Raw genomic sequence first — 22,899 nt, 5'->3', positions numbered from 1 at the left:
GGATTTGCTCTCTGTGCCTGAGGGACACACTCAATGGAAGGGAATCCAAATCGAAGGCAATACATTTTGGACTCTGAAACCTGGATCAAGACTCAAGACTGTTGCCAGCATCCCTTCATTCAGTTAACACACAACTGACTCCTCACTTGAAAAGGCTGCACACTGCAGAAACAAAGTCATTTCACGTGGCTTATGAAAAATGTTAGCTACCCTAAATTCGTTTGCTCTTCATTCCACAAAGCCATGTAACAATGAACATGGCCCAATGAAACAGGAATTCAACTATCATTAAATAAATGCATTCAGAATGCAAGACGCGCTTCTTTGAATGGATGTTTGATTAACAGAGGGAAAAAACCAGACCTTTAAGATGCACAACACTGTAAAAAACAATCCTTTCCTGTATGTAGGTATGACATAAGCATATACATGCATGTTTCTCTACTAGTTTAAGGGGGCTAGCATAATAAACCTCATTTTTCACATTGCTGCATCTTTTCAAGGGCATTGTTCCACAAGTACTCAAACTTCAGCTTTAGGATTAAGGTAATCCAACCTGGGTGTTCAGGACTCAGAAAAGAATGGCTGCAGCAGTGCAAAGGCATCACCAGTGAAGGGGCTGCAATGCCCCTTTTATTTAATTAATTCTAAGGTTTAAACACTCACAACAATTTTTATAAAAGCTAGTTCATTGTTCAGCCATGAGTTTATTTTGCCTGCAACTGTAAGCTCTGTGTGTCTATTGTTGCTTGTGAAGGCTGAATTCCTCATATAAAAAGAGTCAGCACACTCAAATGCTTTCATGGGAACATAAGGGCCTCACGGTGAGGTCTGACAATGCAGCTGGACCAACCCAATGGCTCACAGCCACATAATTCTCACAAAATGTGAGAATTAATATTTTCTCCACCTTGCCTCTGAACTGGCTCAGGGGCACCTGACCTCTGATTTGGCTGAGTTTACTGAACTGGTAGAAAAATAATTCATCAGGAAAAAAAGAGTGGTTTCTGTTGGCTTATCAAGTGAGGCCAGATGAATGCTAATAGAATGAACAACAGGACATCTCTTTAAATGCAATCCAGTCATTTGACTGGCTCAGCCACCTTGTGCAGTGAACAGGTCACCTGTGAGTCAAACATGGTGACAGGACCATGGTGACAGGACTTGAGACAAAAGGCAGAGTAAGAGAAGAAGTGCTTTTGTCTTATTACACATTCACTTTAAGATTATTTTATACTGATATTAATAATGAAGTAGTGTTCTTACCATTAATTGCTACTTTTTTCCATTCGTTTGCATCATTGTCAATTTGCTAATAGATCGTAATACAATAAACTGAATATTTACTTACCTACAAATCCTTTCTCTCCAACTAATTTAAGAGCAATTTTATCTGCCAAAACAGAAGAATTTCCATGTGCAATGTTAGCAAAAGGTCCAGCGTGAACAAATACTGGTGTTCCCTGGGTGATAAAACAAAAAAATTTAGGTAAGTAATTCAATGTATAGACACCATGGTTTAACCCCAGCCAGTAACTCAGCCCCACACAGCTGATTACTCACTCCTCTATCAGTGGGATGGGTGAGCAAATCAGAAGGGTTAAAGTCAGAATACTCCTGGCTTGAGATAAAGCCAATTTAATAGGTAAAGAAAAGACTGCACACACACGACCAAAGCAAAACAAGGAATTCATTCCTGCTTCCCATGGGCAGGCAGGTGTTCAGCCCAGGAAAACATGTGTAATCATATGTAATTTGTTACTTGGAAAGACAAATGCCATCACTCCAAATGCCCCCCCTTCCTCCTTCTTCCCACAGCTTTGTATGCTCAGCACGATGCCACATGGTTGGGAATACCCAATTGGGGTCAGCTGTGTACAACTGTGTCCCCTCCCAATGTCTTGCCTACCCCACAGCCTGCTTGCTGGTGGGGTGAGAGGCAGAAAAGGCCTTGACTGTGCAAGCCCTGCTCAGCAATTACAGAAACATTCCTGTGTTACCAACAAATGCCAAGTGATGGCATTTGTCTCCAGCACAAATCCAAAACACAGCCCTGGACTAGCTGATGTGAAGATAACTAACCCTATCCCAGGCCAAACCAGCACATTATGTAAGAAACTCAATAATTTTTCAGACTTATCAAAGTCACAAATAAATCAAAGCACATATAGCAAGGAAATGCTATTAGACAACTTAGGGGAACATGTCAGGTGCTTGAGACCTCATTTGCCTGTTTCATTCCTAGAAAGGTAATAAACAGTAGTGCAAACCTACATAACTTCCTCATCCTACCTTGTACTAGTTCATGTTTTATATTTCCACAGCTGTAATACTGTGGTGTGCTATTGTGGCACAATCCTGTTAGAAGCACTAAATGCAGCACTGCAGACACCCAGGGAAGAGCCCAGCTCCAGCCCTGTGTGCTCCTGTTTTCCTCACTGGCTGCAGCAGCCATTCCTGTGCTGGCAGGGGAGCCAGCAGAAGCTATGAGGGACCAGAGTCAAGGGTGAGAGGGAAATGGCAAGGGATGTGCCGAGGTGCAGTGGGGATACTGACACAATGGAAAACACATTCACTGCTGCTGGAAGCCCAGGTCCTGCACTAAACATACAGGGAAAATTGACAGAGCTGATTTTCCCTGTGTAAATACAAATACATGGTGTCTATGTCTAATGGCATACTCCTTGCCTCTCCTTTTTCTGGTTTAGATTGGTTTTCCAATCTAAACGAGAGAAAGGAGAGGCGAGGAGCAAGCAAATTAGCTATGTATAGGGAATTTGTGACGTAGAAAGCAGTTCTCAGTTTCTCTTTTATATTTTTGGCAGGGACCCAAAGGAAAGGAGAAATTAGAAAATAAGCACTCTCAGAAGGGATTAGGATTAGGTGAGATTACATTAACTGCTGTTTTTTATCTCTAAAACAGAATACACAATCAGACAGAAGAATGTCACTTCAGCTGTTCTACTACGAAATACTTAGGCAAACAAATGCCCATTGTTGTGTTTGTGCATCTTAAAGCACCCAGCTGGTTAAAGAAAAGGTAAGCAGACAATTTCACATTATTTCCATTGATGTTCTTCTCACATTCTGTACTAGGAGATAGTGCCAGCCCTCAAAATTTCAGACAACCTACCAGGCAACCTCCTTCAAGTTTTGGCCAGAAACACCAGTTGAGGAAGACAGAGTTCTATGGATCAGCTGCAGGGCACATCTAATAGTGCCCTGAACCACAGCTTGGAAACCATTAACCATAAAATACAAGTTGGTTCTGCCTCTTCCCTTCCCCCAGCCACCAGTAACTTAAGGAAACAACCTACATATGAAAATCTCTATTTCACTGCTGTAATCTAAGTGGTATTTTACAGAAAACATAGACATTTTAGTAATGATGACTAGAAATCATATACAAAAATGATGTATCAACAAAAAGCATCTCTTATTATTGTTTCCTTGGAAGTAATAGCATATAATTAATTGTTTTGCTCAGAGGAAAGACAAGCAACTTTTTAGCCACTGCCACATGCACACACATGGGTAGGGGCTGTTCTCCAGGAACAACACAATTAAGCTGCAAGTCAGATAACTGCCTCATACATGTTAGAGTAGAAACAGGAGCCAAAAAAGTAAATGAAGGAGAAATCGTGCCCTGTAACAAGAGAACTGATGTAGATCACTATAATCATAACATAGTGCTTACTATGGGTTAGCTTTTTTTCTTGTTTTCTATCTGCTAATGGACACATACTGCAAAATCAACTGAGATTTTACACAGGTACACAAAAACTTAACATGAACTACAAGTACCTTCAAAGCTTCTTACTTAGGCATCAGACTAATAGGTGCCATGCAAAATATGTTATCCCTATCCCAAAGAGCTTGTAACATACAAAATCAAATGCAAACAACTCTCATCAAACTAAGTTGAAGCTTTACTTCTACTTTAATCCAGTATTTGGCATTCAAATAAGTAAGGCCACAAATTTCCAGCTACCAGACTCAGATCCATAAGGCTTTTCCCAATTTGTCTTTTATTACTCAGTAAGACTAATTTTACTCTTCTAACCCCTAATTTCTTGTGGCAAGCAATCACAGGACTGGTCTTATTAGAGCCCAGAGCACACACGGGGCAGATGTGATGCATGGACCCACAGCCACTGGCAGTGACTGGGCAGCCCAGCACACACTGCAGCACCCACGCAAAGAGAGGGGCCAGAAGGGTCTCCTCCCACATTCCCTGTGCTACTGTGCTTCCAAGAGTTCATCCACACAACATGGATAGGAAGGGAATGTGGACTGCAGGGTCCAAAATCCAGAATATTGGAAGTCAAGAGGCTCCCATGACTAACTTGAAATCCAAACATACTACTAAATCACTGGCATAGACAGATGCTCCCCTGAGCTTTGAAATCCACCAGAAGGAAAGGAAGAGCAATTGGAATGTTTTTTAGAAGAGCAATCCTGGAAGTAGACCCTAGGTACTGAAGAGAGTGAACTCCAGCAGGACCTTGGGAGCCTCAGGCACACCTTGGAACAGGGACAACAATGTCTTCTCAGGCCAGCTTTAGTAACTGTGCCAGTCCATCTGTCCCATTTATTTCTGCTACACTCTTAACAAACTATATGGAGAACCCAACAGTGGCACAGGGATACATTCTGCTGACTGCTTTCAGTACAGAAAATATTATTATCCAAGTTTCAGTAAAAGAAAATAAACCCCGAATGTCAATAAATATCTGAAGTTATCTGGCCGCTAGCAGGATGTTTATAATACTTATTACCATTCTTCTCTCATCTTTACTGTGAGTGGCACTTCAAAAGTAACACAACAAACCACCCCAGAGCAGCCAGCCTGCAACTACAAAGGGCTGTCCCATAGAGCAGCTGCTCTGTTACGCATGGTATAAATAAATGCTGAACATTAAGGGATCAGTCGACAAGAGAACAAATCTGTCATGAGGAACATAGATAAACACTATGAAATCATTATGTACATTCCAAACAAAGTAATCTCAATTCAACAGCACTGGATATAAGTAAGCTCCACCAAAGTCTTTGGTTATTGTAGATGGAGTGCCCTGTGTCTCCCATTTTCAGATTTTTACTGTCATTCCTGCATATAAAACACTGTCAATCAGTAACACTTTCAGGCAGAATTTCTGGTGTCAAAGTAGCAGGACTGTGACAGAAAGCAACCCACCAAGAAATCTCTTTAAAAACCAGTAAATTAAACCACACATCAATTCACATATGAAAAAAGCACTGACATAAGTTGCCAGTTCAGTTCCATGCAGGACTGACATTTGGTAATTTTTGATTTATGACCTTCTAAGCCTCTTCTCCAGTGCATGCAGACATCATATAAAGTTGGTGGAAATCTACTGAGCGTGTTGTTCTTCTCCCTTTTCACAGGCCCTTAGAAGCAACTCCTCAGACTGCCATGGCTTAACACAATTGCCATCCACAGGTTTGTGGCCAGACCACAGAGGAGTGCAGCTGCACTGGCTACTTCTATCTGCCTGCTCTCTCTGCAATGGCCCCTTCCAGTCACTGCTATCCACAGTCACCATGACTTACAAATTATGCCAAATCAACTCAGTCATCCAGAACTCCTGCTCTCCCTCATCCAGCAGTCTTTCTGCCATTCTCCAAAGTGATCTGGAAGATCTACTTTGGTGAACAGTTTTGTCCCTAATTGCCAGACAGGTCCATGGCACATTCTGAGCTATATCTGTGTTCTCTGTAATAATATTAATCTGTTTTTTCACCACCTATGTGCTGCAGAATTATTTCTAATTTTTCTGTTGTCAAATTGTGGTGCTGTTGCTAAAGGCCCTTACAGCTTTATGAAGAACTTGTTCTCCCCAAAGGGACTAGGATTATGTTGCCCAATTACTACTGGTAATCTCTTTGGAAACTTAAGATGCTAACTTTTGGATGCTACTTACTAGGTTTATTTCAAGTGTAATGTAGGTTTCATTATCCTCATTTCTGATTTGCAATTCACACATTCATCAGAAAGATGGCATTACTTAGAAGAAATACTACTACATCTACCACCCCAGGGTATACTAGGATAAATCTGGCTTAAAATCTGTCATGCTAGAGGGCTCTAAACTCACAAGTGGAGCACTAGAGTACACTCAAGTGAGCAGGGCACAACATCTTCCTTGTTCCCCTCCTTTTTCTTTTTCAAACTGAAGCTATTAAAAGCACCTCTTATAGTTATTCAGTTGAAGAATTAAAAATAATGAAGAGAGCTCAAGAGCAGCAATAGCACAGGCAGCAGTAGAGTGGGCACTGCATCCCCAGGAAGGCAAACAGTGTCCTGGGATGCATCAGGCACAGCATGGCCAGCCAGGCAAGGGAGGGGATTGTCCTGCTCTGCTCTGGGCTGGGGCAGCCTCACCTCCAGTGCTGGGGGCAGCTCTGGGTGCCACTGTGTAAAAAAAGACATTGAGCCATTAGAGAGTGTCCAAAGGAGGCCATGAGGATGGTGAAGGGCCTTGAAGTGAAGCCATGTGAGGAGTGGCTGAGGTCACTTGGTCTGTTCGGCCTGGAGGAGACCGAGGGGAGAGCTCAGTGCAGTTACAGCTTCCTTGTGAGGGGAAGAGAAGGGGCAGGCACTGATCTCTGCTCTGTGGTGACAAGTGACAGGGCCTGAAGCTGAGTCAGGGGAGGTTTATGTTAAGTACTAGGAAAAGGTTCCTCACCCAGAGGGTGGTTGGGCACTGGAACAGGCTCCCCAGGGAAGTGGTCACGGCACCAGGCTGACAGAGCTCAAGAAGTGTTTGTCTCGGGCTCATGATGTGGTTCTTGGGGTTGGTGCTGTGCAGGGCCAGGAGCTGGGCTTGGTGATCCTTGGGGGTCACTTCTAACTCAGCAGGGTCGGTGATTCTACATGAGAGCAATGGCCCAGCCCAGAAGGATCTCAGCCAAAGCACAGCACTAGCTTGGAAAATATTGAGATAAACTGGGGATCTCCATTACTTGGATAGGTAACTCGCATTAGCCTGCAAGCCAGCAAGTATCCAAAGGGTGACAAAAATTCATCTTTAAGACTCAAAGTGGAGGAGTGGAGCATGAAGGAGTCTTCTGAGCTGCTTTGGTTTGGTGTTTTAAAAATAATTTTGTGAGAAGAATTTTGGGGGAAAATGAATCTTTGGGTAATGTGGTCAGGGTCCTGCTAACAAGCAACAGTGTTTGATGAAAGCTGGCAGATGTTTCAGCCATAGCATAGATTAGACTAGAAAAGAATACCACATAAAGGGCAGGAATTTTATTGCATAGAAATGTGAATATAAAGAAGCGCAGGGAAAAAATAAATGCATGCATGTCCCAGAACCAAATGCCTATCGATCAAAAGAATATCTTCTGACATTTATAATTGTCTTTCAGAACACTGCAACAAAACCACAGTATTTTCCAACAGATATGCAAAGTGCAAATAGAGTGACTAAACAGTCAGAATCAAAGCTACCTTGTCACTGGTGCTTAACACACACAATGTTATCTGAGTGGTGATTATAATATTGAGCTCTGGCCATGACATTCTCAATGCTATCTGACCTCCAGTTTCTGATATTGGATGTTATATTAAAATTATCACACACACACATACATTCTTCAGACAGCCACATGAAAGAACAGGTTTCCTTTGCAGGGGAAAATAATTAAGATGGCTATAATAAAATAACATAGACTTAAATTCTGTTTTCCTAATATCCCCCAAGACTAGGAAGTTGTCCCCATCCAAACTCAAAAGCAAAAATATAGTAGTTATAGCTTCAACATGCTGTAGAAAATGAGACATTTTTATCAACTGATGATTGCACTGGTATCTTTCTGCATTCTTCAACTTTTCATCATATCAAGAGTCATAGTGAAATATTCCAGCTATGTAATTTTGATGGTCAAATGAAAAAATATATATACACTCATTTTTCTCCCAGTGCATTTGTTTTCAAAGCTGCTTCATTATTTTCTCATTTTTCTTTCTCCTTCTCCCCTTGAATGTTGCTCATCAGTTTCCCATCAAAACATCAATACCAGACTGCCCAGGCACGAAGTTAGCTTGCACTAATTCTACATTCTTTAAGCTTTTGGAAGAAAGCTCACTAGGGTAGGTGTAAAACATTCCTCTCATAGCCCATGAAAGCTTCATTTAGTCCATGAAGGCACTGTGGCAAAATAGGGTGGCTGGGAGCCATCTTTTGAAAATGCATAAACAGCTGAAAGGACCCTCCTGTGACTTTGAATAGCACAAACTGTAATACGAATTAGAATGGCCACAGCAAAGCACCTTTTTCCTCACAAACTGCTGGGCTGCGGGAATTGTCATGGGAACATAAAAAGAAATACACAAAAAGGACACAAAAAGGACACTTCCCTGTGTGGAGGTGGAAAATAGTAGTAAACCTGCGACTTAGAAGATGACCCTGCCTCCCACTGTGCTCACAAGCAGCTCAACAATGCACTGCAGCTTGTTTGCAACACTAGGCAAAATTATGACTATAGCCAGATCTCAAAAAAGGAAAAACACAACAAAAATATATAAATGCAGATAGAGTTGAATAGTTAAACATAAATAAATGAACGTTTGCTAGAATGCTTTTATGGATCAGACCCTTGGCTTTGAAAGTCAAGCACAGTTGCTGAAGAGAAGCATGATCAGCACAGTATGGAATTTGAAAGTTGGAGAAGGGCAGGCATCATAAGCCATACTTACCTCTAATGTCTGCATTAGTGTGGGCTTAATTGCATCTTTCAACAAAACTGCCAAAGCACCAGTTACTCCCTAAAAGACAAGAGTCCACATTTTAAGTAAGTCAATTCTAAGGTGCAATATTTCCAAGTTATAGTTTAAAAATCCTTACAGTTCAAAGCAGTGCTGCAGTGATGCATAAAGAATTTATTTAAATATTACCTCAAGACTTCTGAAATTCTGCATTTATAGTGTGTCTAAACCAAAAATTATTTCATTTCGAATACACTTAAACGGCAACAAGTAACTTCTTCATCCAATTTCATGGAAAGATCAGAAACAGAATTAAGTGATCAGCATGAGGATGTTCAAGGTAACAACAGATGAAGTGCCAAAGGCCACTGAGACCTGAGAAAGCAAGAAGGCAACAGCTTGCTAAAACTGCCTAAAGAAATGATAGATGTATTTCTTTCATGACAGAACCTATAGCATAAATCAATAGCTAGCAGAAACAGAAAGAGTATTTTTCAAGACTTGTACAAATATATACACAACAGATACAGGATGAAAGTACCCACAGAGCACAGAGCTTACTAGGGACAGATAAGAAATACATCACAAGATTAAAAGTTAGAGGTGCCTTACTGTGAGATCACAAAAGGAGTTGAGCAAACTCCTGCATTTTGGTTGCAAAAAACTTTACTCCTCCCTAAAAATTCTGTTGAAGTATAAATTTCACACTGACTGACCTTAAAAACCTTAAAATAAATAAAAGTCATAACAACCTCTACACCAAATTTCAATGCTCATTCTAGGGGGAAAAAAAGGCCACAGAGTGTGCGCATCATGATCAGATTTTATGAAGAGTGATATCTAGAAACCACTAGCATATGTCCAAATTTATTCTCGTATTACTTTGATTTTGAGATGATGGTTTTCATTTTGAAAGAACTTTAATTTTGAAAAAACCACAGTAGTGTTATAAAGAGTGGCTCATAGACTTGCCAGAGAACGCAAAAAAATAAGAATATATTTTTGTATTGAAAAGAAACATGAAAACCAAACAAAAATCCTAGCTGCTGTAAATTGTTTAAAATGAAGATTAAAAAACATGGGTACAATATCCAAGTTGCCTATAAAGAGATGAGCAATAATATTCAAATAAAGAAAAGCAATAGAAATAGTGCCTTTATAATTCCCAACACAGCTTTTGTCAACTAACCCCAAATTTGAGAAATCAAAGTCTGCATGAAAATTTTGATGGCAACAGATAAGATATACAAGTATGTGATGATTAAGTGCAGTATTTTATAAAATACAATTTTCCCCTTTCTGAGCATCACTTCTGAGCACAGACTTCAGAGGAAAATGATGCAGAATATTTGGCCTCAGATAAAACTGAATTGAAACCAAAACAGTAAAACTGGCTTCTACTGATGCATAGCAAGTGTTTCCTTGGAGGACTGTGAAGCAGAGAGAGAGAAGGAAAAGATTTGTCTTTGCACTCTGCATCTCCCACTATTTACAAAACCTAACGGATCCACAAAGATATAATACGAGAAGCTGATAGGGAAACAGCAGTTTTTCATCTTCTGAATTAGATTGCTGTTTCTTAAGATGTTGATTTTAGAAGCTAGGATTAAAATGCAAGGAAACATAAGCACTCCAGCGCTTTCAAAATGGTGAGACTCTACCACCTCCATAAAAACAGCCTGGTGCTATGTTGTTTACAGACCCAAATACTCTCATTTCTAGAGGGAAAAAAAAAAAAAAAAAAAGCCAAATGCAAAACTTTACATCTGGTCTTTCAAGTGGTCAGCAGCAGGAATAACTACCTGAGCAGCCATGGATCAGGCCTACTGGAAAGAAGACTTGGGGAAAGAAGAAGTGAAAAATAAAATCAGGACACTTCTCCCCCAGCCTCCTCCCCTGCTCCTTCTAGATAATAATGGCTCAAATCCTGTCTCCTTTGTTTTCTGATGTCTTCACCAGTCTGATAAAAACAGTGAAGTAAAAAACCACTTCCTCTGCATTTGAACTTTTTGGGAGATATTAGTTATGCATCATTTCGGAAATACTAGACACACCTTCTGGACACAACAACTCATTTTATCTGAAGCTGAAAGCAAAGAAAAAAGGATGCATAGGCATATCTTGTGCCTCCCATGGTTCTTAACCAGGCTTGGTGTCAATAGCAGTCCTTAAAAGCTAAACAAACTTTTTTTAGGTTTTCATACCTGACACAACTGAGAATGAAGTTTTCATTTCTTTGTATATTCAATCCTCCAAGTATCTAATATACAATTCCTACAGCTCACTCCAAGTCCTGGATCTGATTCACAAAGCTCTTTTAGGAATCAGGTTACTATTTCCAATTCAGAACAGGTAAACTTCTTATAAAAGAATTAGAAGCTTTGACACTTGCACACCAATTAAGCTTGTGAGAGCCCAAAGATCATTAGATTTCCACTAACTCACTGTCAGAGGAAAGAAGCAGGGCTCTGAATCAATTGTATACAGATGTTCAACTTTTCTGGGCTCCTTCCTGGAATTGATCACAGGTATTCCTGAAAATAATGCTCCTTCCATCTATCCAGCCGCCATCAGGGCAGGTATGCTCCCCAGGACAGCACAGATCACAGAGCATAAAATAAATTATACACATGACACAGGAAAGGCAAACTTAGATAAAAATCCAAAATACTTTCAAAGCAACTTCCAGTGGAGCAGTCTCTGAAGTCTATCAAGACTGGAAATGAAAGCCAACACCAGATGACAAGGAAAGTGATTGAAAGTAACTACTATGAAATGAATAAAGGCTACACAGACTGAAGGGCAGAGAAAAACCCTTTTCTTCAAAAGGAAAATAATGAAGTACTTGCAACCTCCCTTCAATTGAAACTATAGTCTCTAACAAAAAAATAATACTTTCTGTAATTTCAGTCCTATAACAAAACTAAACCTTAAACCACAATGTGAGAAGAACTGCAACTCCTTTTGTTTGAAGTGAACACTGTACACAATGTTTCTGATCAACCAGAGAACAAAATCTCACTAGCTGACAGATCATTTACATAAGCAAATATGAAGATATTTATTTTTTTCTTTTGGTCCCAGAATTACTGAAAGCTAACAGTATGGCACAGCAAGTAAGCTGAGAAGAAGTCTTATTAAAAAAAAAAGTGACATATTTATTTAATATTTTTCATATCTGCTGAAATACTGATCTTGGGCATATATTCTGATTTAGCTTCACATAAAAATATGGTATGTGTCCATCAGAATTCTACCTCACTGTAAAAGCCAAAAAGCAATTAAGTCTTCAAAATACTGTACAATGAGCACCACATTTTGGCAAAGATTTCAACATATTCCATTACAGAGGATAGACATTTAATCCATTACTCTTGTGGAAAGAGTCTTCTCAATTCATGAAATATTCAATTTATCTTTTTTCTATTATTCCTAGCCTGTCTCTGCATATGGTTTATATCTGCCAATGTGTATTTTAGGTTTTACTATTGCATTATGATAAATATATTGCATATAAAGTCAAAATTAAGAGCAATTGTATTTCTGTGAAGTATTTTGTGTGTACATCTGGAAACAAATCACAGAGAAAGGTTTAGTGGTTTTGGTTCACATAGATTTCAAAAAACTAAAGACTACTGTCAAATATTTAAACTTGCATAAATTCAATCTATATAGGATATAAACATGAACCCCAGAATTTTTTTTAAAAATAGGCAGAACTGACCCATTATTCAGGTTGTGTGGTATTTCTCATGATAAAAGTGCCTTTAAAGTTTCTTAGAACTATATGCAATTGCAGTTCTCTGGGCTAAAATGTTCCATGTCAACACACTATGACAGATTCAAGCTTTTGAACTTGATTTTGTTTTACAAAAATAGAAGTCAAAATTATTGAACCTGGATTGAGAGCATTCTAACATCTTGTACATTGTTCTTTCTTTGTTCACCTGTCTTGAAATCTTTCCTTACTGAACTGGAGAGCTTTACCTCTTCACTGACCCTGACCTGAAAGGAGGATTGAAATTCAGGAGCAGAATTGCTTCACATCAAACCTCTTGATATGTGTGAAAATTTTCCCAAGAAATAATCCTTGGATCATATCAACACAGGCAGCACAAGCTGCAGGGGAAAAGGGGAAGAGTAGGTACTGTATTTAAAGTCTAGAAATGGTAGGCTTAGTTCCAAGCTGCTCAAACAGACTGATCACCTGTGGGAAGAAACCAGCAAAGGAGACAAAATGCTACATGAAAGAACAGAAATTTATCTTCTTCCTACATATGAATAAGAATTATGACTTGTTATGGTCTTTGACTATACTTCTCTTGCTGTTGTTTCCAGAGAATTCAACTTTATACAATAGACTTCCACCAGTGCAGTATGGTTTTTTGTGAGCTCTCTCCTCCTGTACAAAGTAAGCACTATTTAATTTGGTACAGAAATCATAGAGACCCCACTGCTAAATTCTTTTGACATTTTTTAAATCCCAACACCACAGCATCTGACTTCTTCAGCAACATTAGTAAGTCTTCAGAAATGAACAATTGTTTCTGTTCTTCAAAAGAGAAACCTGTGCACACAAGAATCAAGCTCAAAAATATTCGCCAATTTTGGATGCTCAACCTGAGACAACAGAAAATAATTTCTCCTGGTTCAAGGAACTTGATGAAGTTTCACTCTTTCCATAAATTTGAGTTGTTAAGCTCTCTAGTATTAAACCAGACTGAGTAATGACTAATTCCTTATGTACTGCAAGAATCAGTGTGGACAGAGCACCTCATGAATGTTTTGCTAAGAACACAGGAATGGAGCTCTCCAAAGAGATGCTTTACATCCTTAACCATGAAATCATATTCCTCTTATTCCCATGGTTCTCATACTCGTTTTTAACACACTGCACAACAAAAGAGGTAGGAGTTCCTGCACTTCCCAATCATGACATGCACCCAAGTTTTTCCTGTGCATGGTATGGAGAATCTCCAGAAGGAAAAGAATGCAGCAGCATAGCTGCAGATACTCATAACACATGTCCTTCAGACTGTGATGATTTTTTCTTTCTGGGCAGGTTTTTCGTTTTTTTTTTTTTTTTTTTTTTATAATACAAAACACTGCTTTAAAGAACAACTAGAAACATATGTTCAGTACAAGCAAAACTATCAAATGATTGAGACACTAAGCATAGGAAGTTTGCTTTAAAAAAAGCCAAAGAAAATTGAATTAGTAACAGACATTTTGCTGAGCACTACTTTCATTTTAGGGACACGATGGAAAAGTTCTAAAATTCTTTTGCCCCAATGGAAAAGCCATTTCTTTCATTCATCAAGCTGATTAGCATTAAGTGTTAGCAGGTCAACTATTTTGCAGTGCTAATAAATAAAAGTACCTTCATACAAAAGTAGTGTCAAAATTAAAATCACATGCTACAAATGCAGTTATAATTCTAACACTCAATAATTTAAAGTATTAGCATATGCCTTATAATGCGGCCAAGACAAAGTTATACAATTGAAAAGCAAAAGTAAAACTTCAATAGCTAGAATATGTCTCCTGCATAATTGGGAGAAGATGATTTACTTTGAATTTTAATGATGACTGTACTTAGAAATTTTTTTAACCTTATCTTAATTTCATTCTTAAATCCAGGAACTCTAGATATCATGTTTTTATTTCTTTATTAAACTGGAACCCACTACAGCTGTGAAGGTGCTCCTGACTTGCAGATTTGCTATCTTTGCTGACAGGGCAGGATACTCATTGCTTTATTCATTCATTACTCGTAAGTTTGAGCAGATGTTCACGAAACAGGGAGAAACAGGAAGAAAGAGAAGAAAACATACAGAGCCCGTGTGATACAGGCAGCCATCAGAGATGGGCTGGCATCAGACTGCTCCTGGCTCACAGCTGGTTACAAACATCAGCTGGTAGCTTCTGGCTGCACCAGGACCTGCCATACACAACCTCACGTGAGCTTCCAACCACTGTTCAATGACTCACAGCCCAGATTCAAGGCATAGAATGTGATTTAAAGAAAAAACATACTGTTTTTTTTCAGAAGCTGAAGTAGGGAATGAGGAAACAGCAACTAGTGAAGGTAAAGAAGAAAAACAAAATCAAATGACAGATAAACCTGTCCCAAGCACTATCAGCAACCTTTGAATTAAGAACAGCTTGTTTCCACTCTGATTCAGTGGTACAGGCACTCATGTGGTAACTATCACTGCAACATCTGAGCAGACTCTAAAAGCACAGTAGCAAACATTACCAGCTCTCTCAAATAAGAGCCCGCACTTTGACTCCCTCCAGCACTGAATTTGTTTGCCTTAAGAATTGCAGAAAATGATCCAAGTAGGTTATGGAGACCAGAGACTTTCTGAGCCAGATGTTACCAGAGCTGAAGAAATGAGTTCTACATCTTGTTCTCATTCTCAAGCAGGTTTTGGCCCAGAAGATGATCTTCCTTTGATATCTGACTGTGCTGTTCAAAGCAAAATCTTTGGCATGTACCTGCCTTTTTAATGCTTCAAGAGGCAAAACAAACATCTGAGGTTATTCACAGGTCTCTACAGCACTGAACATACCAAATCCTCTGCTGTTACTGGTTGTCCTTTCTTGTCATTAGCCACCACCATTCTCCCCAGTCTTTCTTTCATATCTTGAAGGCTGGTGGTAAGTGCCAGGATGGCCATAATCTCACTTGCAACAGCAATATCAAACTGAGCCTGTAAAGTAGAAATGAGAATCATGAACCAAATCAAAGTCAGCTGAAATACTCACAGGGGATCATCAGGAATAAACTCAGGAAAGATAAATTTCACGCTGGAATTCAAACAAGTTCTAAATGGTAACTTACAACTTTTGAGATTAATTAAGACTTTACATACAGACTGGACAATGAGCTGTGGGAATGAAGAGCTGCAAAAAGGGACTGGGAGTCCTGGTCAATGGCAAGTTGAACATGAGCCAGCAGTGCCCTGGCAGCCAGGAGGGCGAACCCTGTCTGGGGGCATCAGGCACAGCATGGCCAGCCAGGCAAGGGAGGGGATTGTCCTGCTCCGCTCTGGGCTGGGGCAGCCTCACCTCCAGTGCTGGGGGCAGTTCTGGTGCCATGATACAAGAAAGACATAAAAATATGGGAAAGCATCCAAAGCAGGGCTACAAAAATGGTAACAGATCCTGAGGGGATACCATATGAGGAGCAGCTGAGGTCACTTGGTCTGTTCAGCCTGGAGGAGACCAAGGGGAGACCTCATTGCAGTCACAACTTCCTCATGAGAGGAAGAGGAGGGACAGACACTGATCTCTTCTCTTCTCTGAGAAAATGGCCTGAAGTTGTGTCAGGGGAGGTTTGGACTGGATATTAGAAAACGGTTCTTCACCCAGTGGGTGGTTGTGCACAGAGTCCCAGGGAGTGATCACAGAATCCAGCCTGACAGACTTCAAGAAGCATTTGGACAATGCTCTCAGGCATGAGGTATGACTCTTGGGGATGGTCCTGCACAGGGCCAAGTCCAACTCTGATGTATCCCTTTCAACTCAAGATGTTGTATGATTCTGTGAACTTCAAACACTTTATATTTCCTGATTAATATTCTCCATTACACTACATTTATTTGAGGACCCGTGTTGCAGACTGTTTAGCCCCTTGGCTCACATTATCCTTAGAGAAGCTCCCTGAAGGATCAAGAACTTTCTTTCTGTGGCAGAAACAGGAAATCACCAGATGTCTTTTGAGCTTTACTGGCCTGAGCAAAGGAACACTGCATTGTGGAGGGTTCTTTAATTTTTTTTTTTCTGTAATGATCTCCAACAGGTTTTTATTCTGGTTTCAAAAACATTCTTGTTACATTTGATCATTCTTTTTCTACTTAAGCTCAAAATTTAGAGTCTGTGCTGTTAATTCTTGTGCTTGACCTATGAAAACATAAAATATATCTCTGGTCCTTTTTTTTTGTAATTAAATGAACAAATATGTAAACCAAAAAGCACAAAGAACTAACTATATGTGGCATCAGTTCTATTGCTCTTGTAGAAACACACCCATACTGTGCAGCATTTCAGCACAACATAAGCAATAGTTTTTACTTTTCTTGAAGAGTATAGATTAGCAGTACTTGTACTAATACACTATTAGTAGAGCTCAGGCCACATGCTGTCAGAACATAAACAGAGAAGAACAGAAAAGCCACTAATGTACTATGTGACAGGAATGCAGTGTTGGCAGTGATCAAGAACTGCAATTTCCTTGGTAATCTCTCCATCTCCAGCAATTAAAGGCTACATAAAGTTTAGTAACTGACATCCTACTGCTATCTATGTAAGAAAAAAGCCCAGGACTGCTTCTATCAGACCTCTGGCAGATGTATCCCATACTAATACCAGAGGAATCTGTTCAAATTGAGAGCTTTGTCTGTTTTTAAGAAGTATCTACATAGAACATACCCCCTACCACTCTTGTGCATTTGCCTAGTACTTTAAGAACTTCTGCACTTTTTAAACCCATGTTCCTGATTTTATTTTTTGACAGCTACCGCCCAGAGCAGCCCCATTCAGGCTGACCTCTATGTACCCACTTGTTTAGTCAAAACTTCTGAAGACACCTGAGCACTTTTTTGCTGCGGACATAGGCAGAGAGTCCTACATACCGCAGAAAAGAAAAATAATTCTGTAACTGAGATTTTCAGCATAGTGATTCAAGTGAAATGGTGAAATCACAAAACAGATTTTCTGTATTCTTTGGAAGCAGTTCTAAATGCAATGAACTTTGTTAGCATTGTGATGACATGGATTCCACTATCTTTTCTGAATTTGAGAATGTGCTCAGTAAGTCATTGCAGCATATATGAGACAAGAAATAAGCCTGAGAAATCTATGTCCAACCCATATGGTAAAATACTTCTGATTTATCAGAATGTTTATTGGAAGATCCCCAAGAAAGTTTTTATCATTATTTCTATATAAATCCAAAGGGACAGGAAAAACATCCCAGGTAGATGCTCAAAGAGCGGCATAAAATTTAATTGAAGAAACAGGCACAAAAGATAGTAGTAGCAGGTGCTATTTTAACTCTAAATAACCTTTATACACCTATGAAGTGCTGATAGAAGTCTTAGCTGCAAAGTCAGTCTTTTATTGATGAAAGGATCCACCCACATGGATTCAATTGCAGGATCAAGGGCATCAGTCATGTAATACTCTTCAGAAACCACAGCATCCCTGTTCATTAAAATGCAGACTTTTGTGCCTGCTGTGCTCTGCCTTTTTACACAGGTGTCATTGATTTTAAGAGTGCTAGAACATCACTCCAAATATTTATAAAATGCATCTGTTAACTATGAAGTCCTGTTTGCTCTGGATCTCTAGCTAGGCTCTGAAATGAGTTTTCCTAACTGCTACCTCTATTTCTTGAGTCAGTAAGTCCATGTTAAAATGTGAATGGATATGCATCAGTCCAACATCTCAATACTAAAAGCATTAATTTTACCTAAAAAAGTACAGAAGCAACATTTGACAGCAATATTATCAAGTACTACTCTAAAATAAAATAGTCACATTTAACTCAGTAGTACAATTACAGTGGTAAAACACTACACAATAAGGCTGTCAGAATCCAGCTTAAGACTAATAATCATATTGAGTCACTGAAACAAATTTAAACATATGAAAAGGTCTCAAGTGTTGAAGGAACTCACACCAAATATAATATTTTGTAGTCCCAGCCCATTATCAGAAATGACTATTAGCTAGTATTGAATTTCCTGTGAGCTGCAGACAGAAACATTTCTGTTTTTTGCATTCAAAACCAAAGTAAGAGAGCATTTCTAGTGGAAGGCGTCCTTGCTTAGGGCAGAGGGGTTGGAATTGGATGATCTTTAAGATCACTTCCAACCCAAACTGCTCTAGGATTTTATGATTTCTCTTTGAAGTTCTTCTCTCCAATTTGGCTTTGCTTTACCTGCTGCAGAAACCACAGCACTATGTTTTGGTGTCTTTATTTAGGCATACATAAAAGAAATGCTGAAGAAATGGTAAAGAAAACTTAATGATAGGATTTCCAAAAATAGGAAAGCCTTATCTTTACCACGAGAGCTGTTCACATCAAAATAGTCAGAATCTCATGAATTTCATGATCCAGAATGTTAGATTACAAGATCTTCATCAAATTAAGAGCCACACCACATCAGCACAATGAATTTATTCCTCCTGACACTGCTGTTCCATGCTGGGCTGTTTCAGAAATTCATTTACCTACATTACACCAGGAACACTTGCTCAGATGGTGTTGGGAAAGTCTGGTTTTCAATTTATCAGTAAGTTCTTTAATAAACTTCCATAATCTCTCATTTAGTAAGGGAGGTTAGCTTTTTACACCACTGAAAAGTACACACATACTCTTTTGCTGAAGTATCCCTTCAAAGCCACACAGCAAAAGCAAGCACATGCTCAAAGTTCTTACAGCTCAGATTCCAAAGCTGAGATGCATGACAGGCAAATGAGAACTCTGAATAAAAAGCTTATTTTTAAAGAAAATTTAAAATGAAATTTAAATGTAATTTGAATTATGTGTGTCCTACATAAATTGTTACAGAGATTTAAAAACAATTAAAAGTAATGCTAATTAACTTTGTGAGGGCATAAAGGCATCTTGTTACAAGACAATGTTAAACCCCCAACACATGCTTTTGACACATTGTAGAATATGCATTGGTTTGTGTTTCTGAAATTTCAGATTCACTTACTCATTAACACCATCAGTTTCACTGCAAGATTCTTATACAACAGCAACAGATATCATTATGGTGATTCAAAGTATGCTGAAAGAACTGCAGAAACCCTCTCAGCCTCTAACACAGAGTCTGTCCAGAGTGTGATTTATTAATGCTTTACATACCTGACGGACAAATCCCTTCTCCGTGTTTGCCTGCCCAACTGTTATTCTGCGCAGGAATCTGTCATTTGTATCCACCACTGAAATAAGGGAATGGCAAAAGCACAACATGTTAACAAGGACTCAGGAATATGGGTTTTTCCAGGCATACCTGTATTTTTTGAGACTCAACACATATGAGATTGAAGTGCTCCAACAGCGTAACCAGATGGCCACACTTCTGCATATCAGCACTGGCACTGACTTGGTTGCTCCCTTCTAGTTGATACCATTTGATGACAGCTTGAAACAACTCAAATACAGTTTATTTGAGCAGCATTTGAAGGTAAGAGCTTCTTAGAATTCTAAAATGCTATTTAGTATTTTACCTACATGAGAAAAATCAGTCTTAGTAGATACAAAGCACCAGATCTACTCCAAATCATCTGCTTCATTGCTGATTTTTTAAGAACTGACTTTAGGACTACATCATGTTGGTCAGATTTGGTCAGTTCCTCTTTTAAAGGAAAAAACAGACTATCTTTTTCTCACAGTCTCTGTAGTCCTAGAAATGCTTATATTTGCACCAATCCTAAAATAAAGGGTGCAAGGTACTCTTGATAAGTTCAGCTTTTAGCTTGGCAATGAACTCAATCTCCTGGTAGATTTGAGTCCTGTTCATTTATAAGCAGAGTGTCCAGGAACCTCCAAAGAAGCTGTCAGCACTCAAGGTAAGTGAGCTCCTTCCACTTTTCCTGCTGCTTTTGGAAATTAAAAAAAAAAAATCTGTCTGCACAGAAAAAGATGACATAATTACACAAGAACAAGAGGGACTTTGAATGTTAATTAAACCCCAGTTCAGGGTTGTGACTGAGCTGGGAGAAAACCAAGATTTAAGTCACTTTCCCCCTTCTTGGGCATTTCCCTTGGGGCTGTTGTAAATACCACACATATCTTTTTCCCTCTGCTCAGTCTTTAGGCCCCTAATTTCTTCAGGAATCCCATTTAAGGGATGGTGCAAAGCAGATTTGGCCAACTCATGTTTCTTTCTATATATACAGTCATGCTCTAAAACACTCCACTGCTGGCAGGAGCTGCAGAACAGAGCCTGGTGGATGGAAGCTGTAGCCTTGCACCAAGCTGTGGCACCACATGGCACAATGAGGCCATATGGCAAGCTGATCTCTCCAGCACAGACTTCTCCCTTCTCGTCCTTGGAAACTCAGCCTAAGCAGACCTAAATGTCTTCCCTGTCTACACAGGCACTCCTAATGGCAGGAACTTACCTTCCCACCAGCCTGGACAGCCAGTGAGCTGATTTTTTTATCTGCACCTTCCTTGTGAAATCATGTAACCTAAACACCCTTACTATGAAATTGTAACTGCTCCTGCAGCCCCTGGTCACTGGGGTATACTTACTGGGGTCACTCTGACCAATTCTCACTGTGGTCACTTACTCTCCAACAAGATTCCAATAGCTGCACTAAGTAGTAATAAAATGAGAAATAACTGGTTTTGCCATAAAAACAAATTTTCCTTCTCCAAGTCTTCCCTCTTCCTTTACCCGAAGTAAAGCTTTCACTAAGGTTTAGGTTCAAATAAGTGTTAGGTTTAATGTAGCCACTTTCTTATCCTCTAGAGATGTAAACAGAATCTGACTATCAGGGAAAGACAAAGAAGGAACTTTCCCACTTTTCAGTATATTGTATGTTTTCAAGTTAGTGTAAGCTGACCATGAACTGAAAGTTTGTGATACTTCTATGGAAACAGGTCGTGACCAAAATTAATTTTCAGATGTGACAGCTTAGCTCTTTTTCCCCACAAATTCCCTGGTATGTAACAAGCTTCATAGACATATGGACTGCAGAAACAGTCCTAAATAAAACATTCTCCAAGTTATCTAAACCATTCCTCAATTCAGGTTTTTTTTTCTAAAATGTTTAAGGTATGTACATCATATAGAGCTGTGTGGAATAGAAATTTCACTAACATCGTTTGAGATTAATTAAATAACTCCCTTGAGGTTAACAGCTGTTGAGCAATGTTGCCTTCTCCCAAACCCTTGCTGATAAAAAAGAGGAGTCATATTACACTAAACATTTATATTACTTCTTTATCCTAATACAGGTCTCTTCCAGACACACTGTGTGACTAATAAAAAACATCTTATGCCACATCCCCAGAACTGTCTTGAGAAAAACATCCCAAGCCTGAGATGACATGCACACAAAGGGCACACCAAAGCATGGCCAAGGCTTCTCCCTTCTCAACAGATTCACCCTTATTTCTAAGCATCACAATACATTCCATTTTACAGTGATAACGTCAGTGTTTAAGAACTAAGAAAGAAAATAAAATCCAGTGGTATTTATCTCAAAACTTTATGCAAAGTTTATTTCCCTAAAGAAGAAAAAGATAGGTATAGAAATTGAGGTAAACACTGAAATTTGACCCAGCACTTGAAAAAGCAGAGGGGACTTGTCTAAGGGTATCAGAGTGGGTATCAGTTTGCTTGGCAACAGCACCACATCTTTCATCTCTTTTTCCAAATGAAGCAAACAACTCAAGAGACTTCAAAAATCAGAAAAACACATAATCCCTTAAGCCTATTAAGTCTCTTGAGCTATCCAGGCTGCTGAGCTTGGGAGGATGAGGGACCAAATTCAAGAAGGATAAATACAAATAATCTAGAACCATAACAGACACAGTTAAGAAAAGAATGGCTAAGATTTGCAGAATGCACAAAAAAGACACTTTCACATGTCTGGAGAGGTATGACCTAATGTGAGAGTGACTGGGGATGTCTTTAAACTGCCAAAGAAACCTATCTTTCAGAATTTTAGCAAAGTCTCTTGAGTTATTGCAGATACTTGACGAAGTTTAGGGCAACATGCTGCACCTGCATTTGTTATGAACCCACACTTCCCACTTGCAAATTGGTTATTCTCACTGTCAGCTCTGATTCAAGTGAAATGAAGCAAATTAGGAGATAAGTTATGATGAAATCCAAGATAAAGTGAAGTTTTCTGACTACATACCTCTTTGCCATGTTATGGTGGTTGGGTCAATATCAAGGCGTACAAATTTGCTGATCTCCTCTTCTGTTAAAGTCTTAGGATCAGTCTTGTTTATTCCCAGCCTCTACACACAAAAAGTTCAAGAAGTGCAATGAAATGGCTTATTTGCTTCAAATGGTGTAGCTGCTCTGGCTTACCAACCCCACATACGTAAATTTCAATCTTAGTAATCCTGTTTTAAGAAAAAGGCAACCTGATGCCACAGTGATTTCTTTATAACTGACATC

At 39.2% G+C, this 22,899-nt stretch overlaps 1 protein-coding gene across 5 annotated transcripts in view; it reads right to left on the bottom strand.

The window, feature by feature from the left end:
- The window catches only part of MTHFD1L (methylenetetrahydrofolate dehydrogenase (NADP+ dependent) 1 like), a 144,734-nt gene that overhangs the window by 84,960 nt on the left and 36,875 nt on the right, over positions 1–22,899 (bottom strand). For 4 of the 5 annotated variants that reach the window (XM_064708145.1, XM_064708150.1, XM_064708148.1 and 1 more), the window contains 5 exons: positions 22,634–22,736; positions 19,620–19,696; positions 15,310–15,450; positions 8,726–8,794; positions 1,352–1,463 (listed from right to left, as the gene is read on the bottom strand). In XM_064708145.1, coding sequence (XP_064564215.1) covers positions 1,352–1,463; positions 8,726–8,794; positions 15,310–15,450; positions 19,620–19,696; positions 22,634–22,736 — 502 coding nt within the window. The remainder of the gene's footprint in view (positions 1–1,351; positions 1,464–8,725; positions 8,795–15,309; positions 15,451–19,619; positions 19,697–22,633; positions 22,737–22,899) is intronic. The other variant, XM_064708146.1, reaches the window with a different exon arrangement.

Source organism: Zonotrichia leucophrys, chromosome 3, assembly GCF_028769735.1.
Source record: "Zonotrichia leucophrys gambelii isolate GWCS_2022_RI chromosome 3, RI_Zleu_2.0, whole genome shotgun sequence".
Classification (NCBI taxonomy): Eukaryota; Metazoa; Chordata; class Aves; order Passeriformes; family Passerellidae; genus Zonotrichia; species Zonotrichia leucophrys.
Note: the sequence above shows the minus strand (reverse complement) of the source record. Positions and strands in the feature narration are given on the sequence as shown.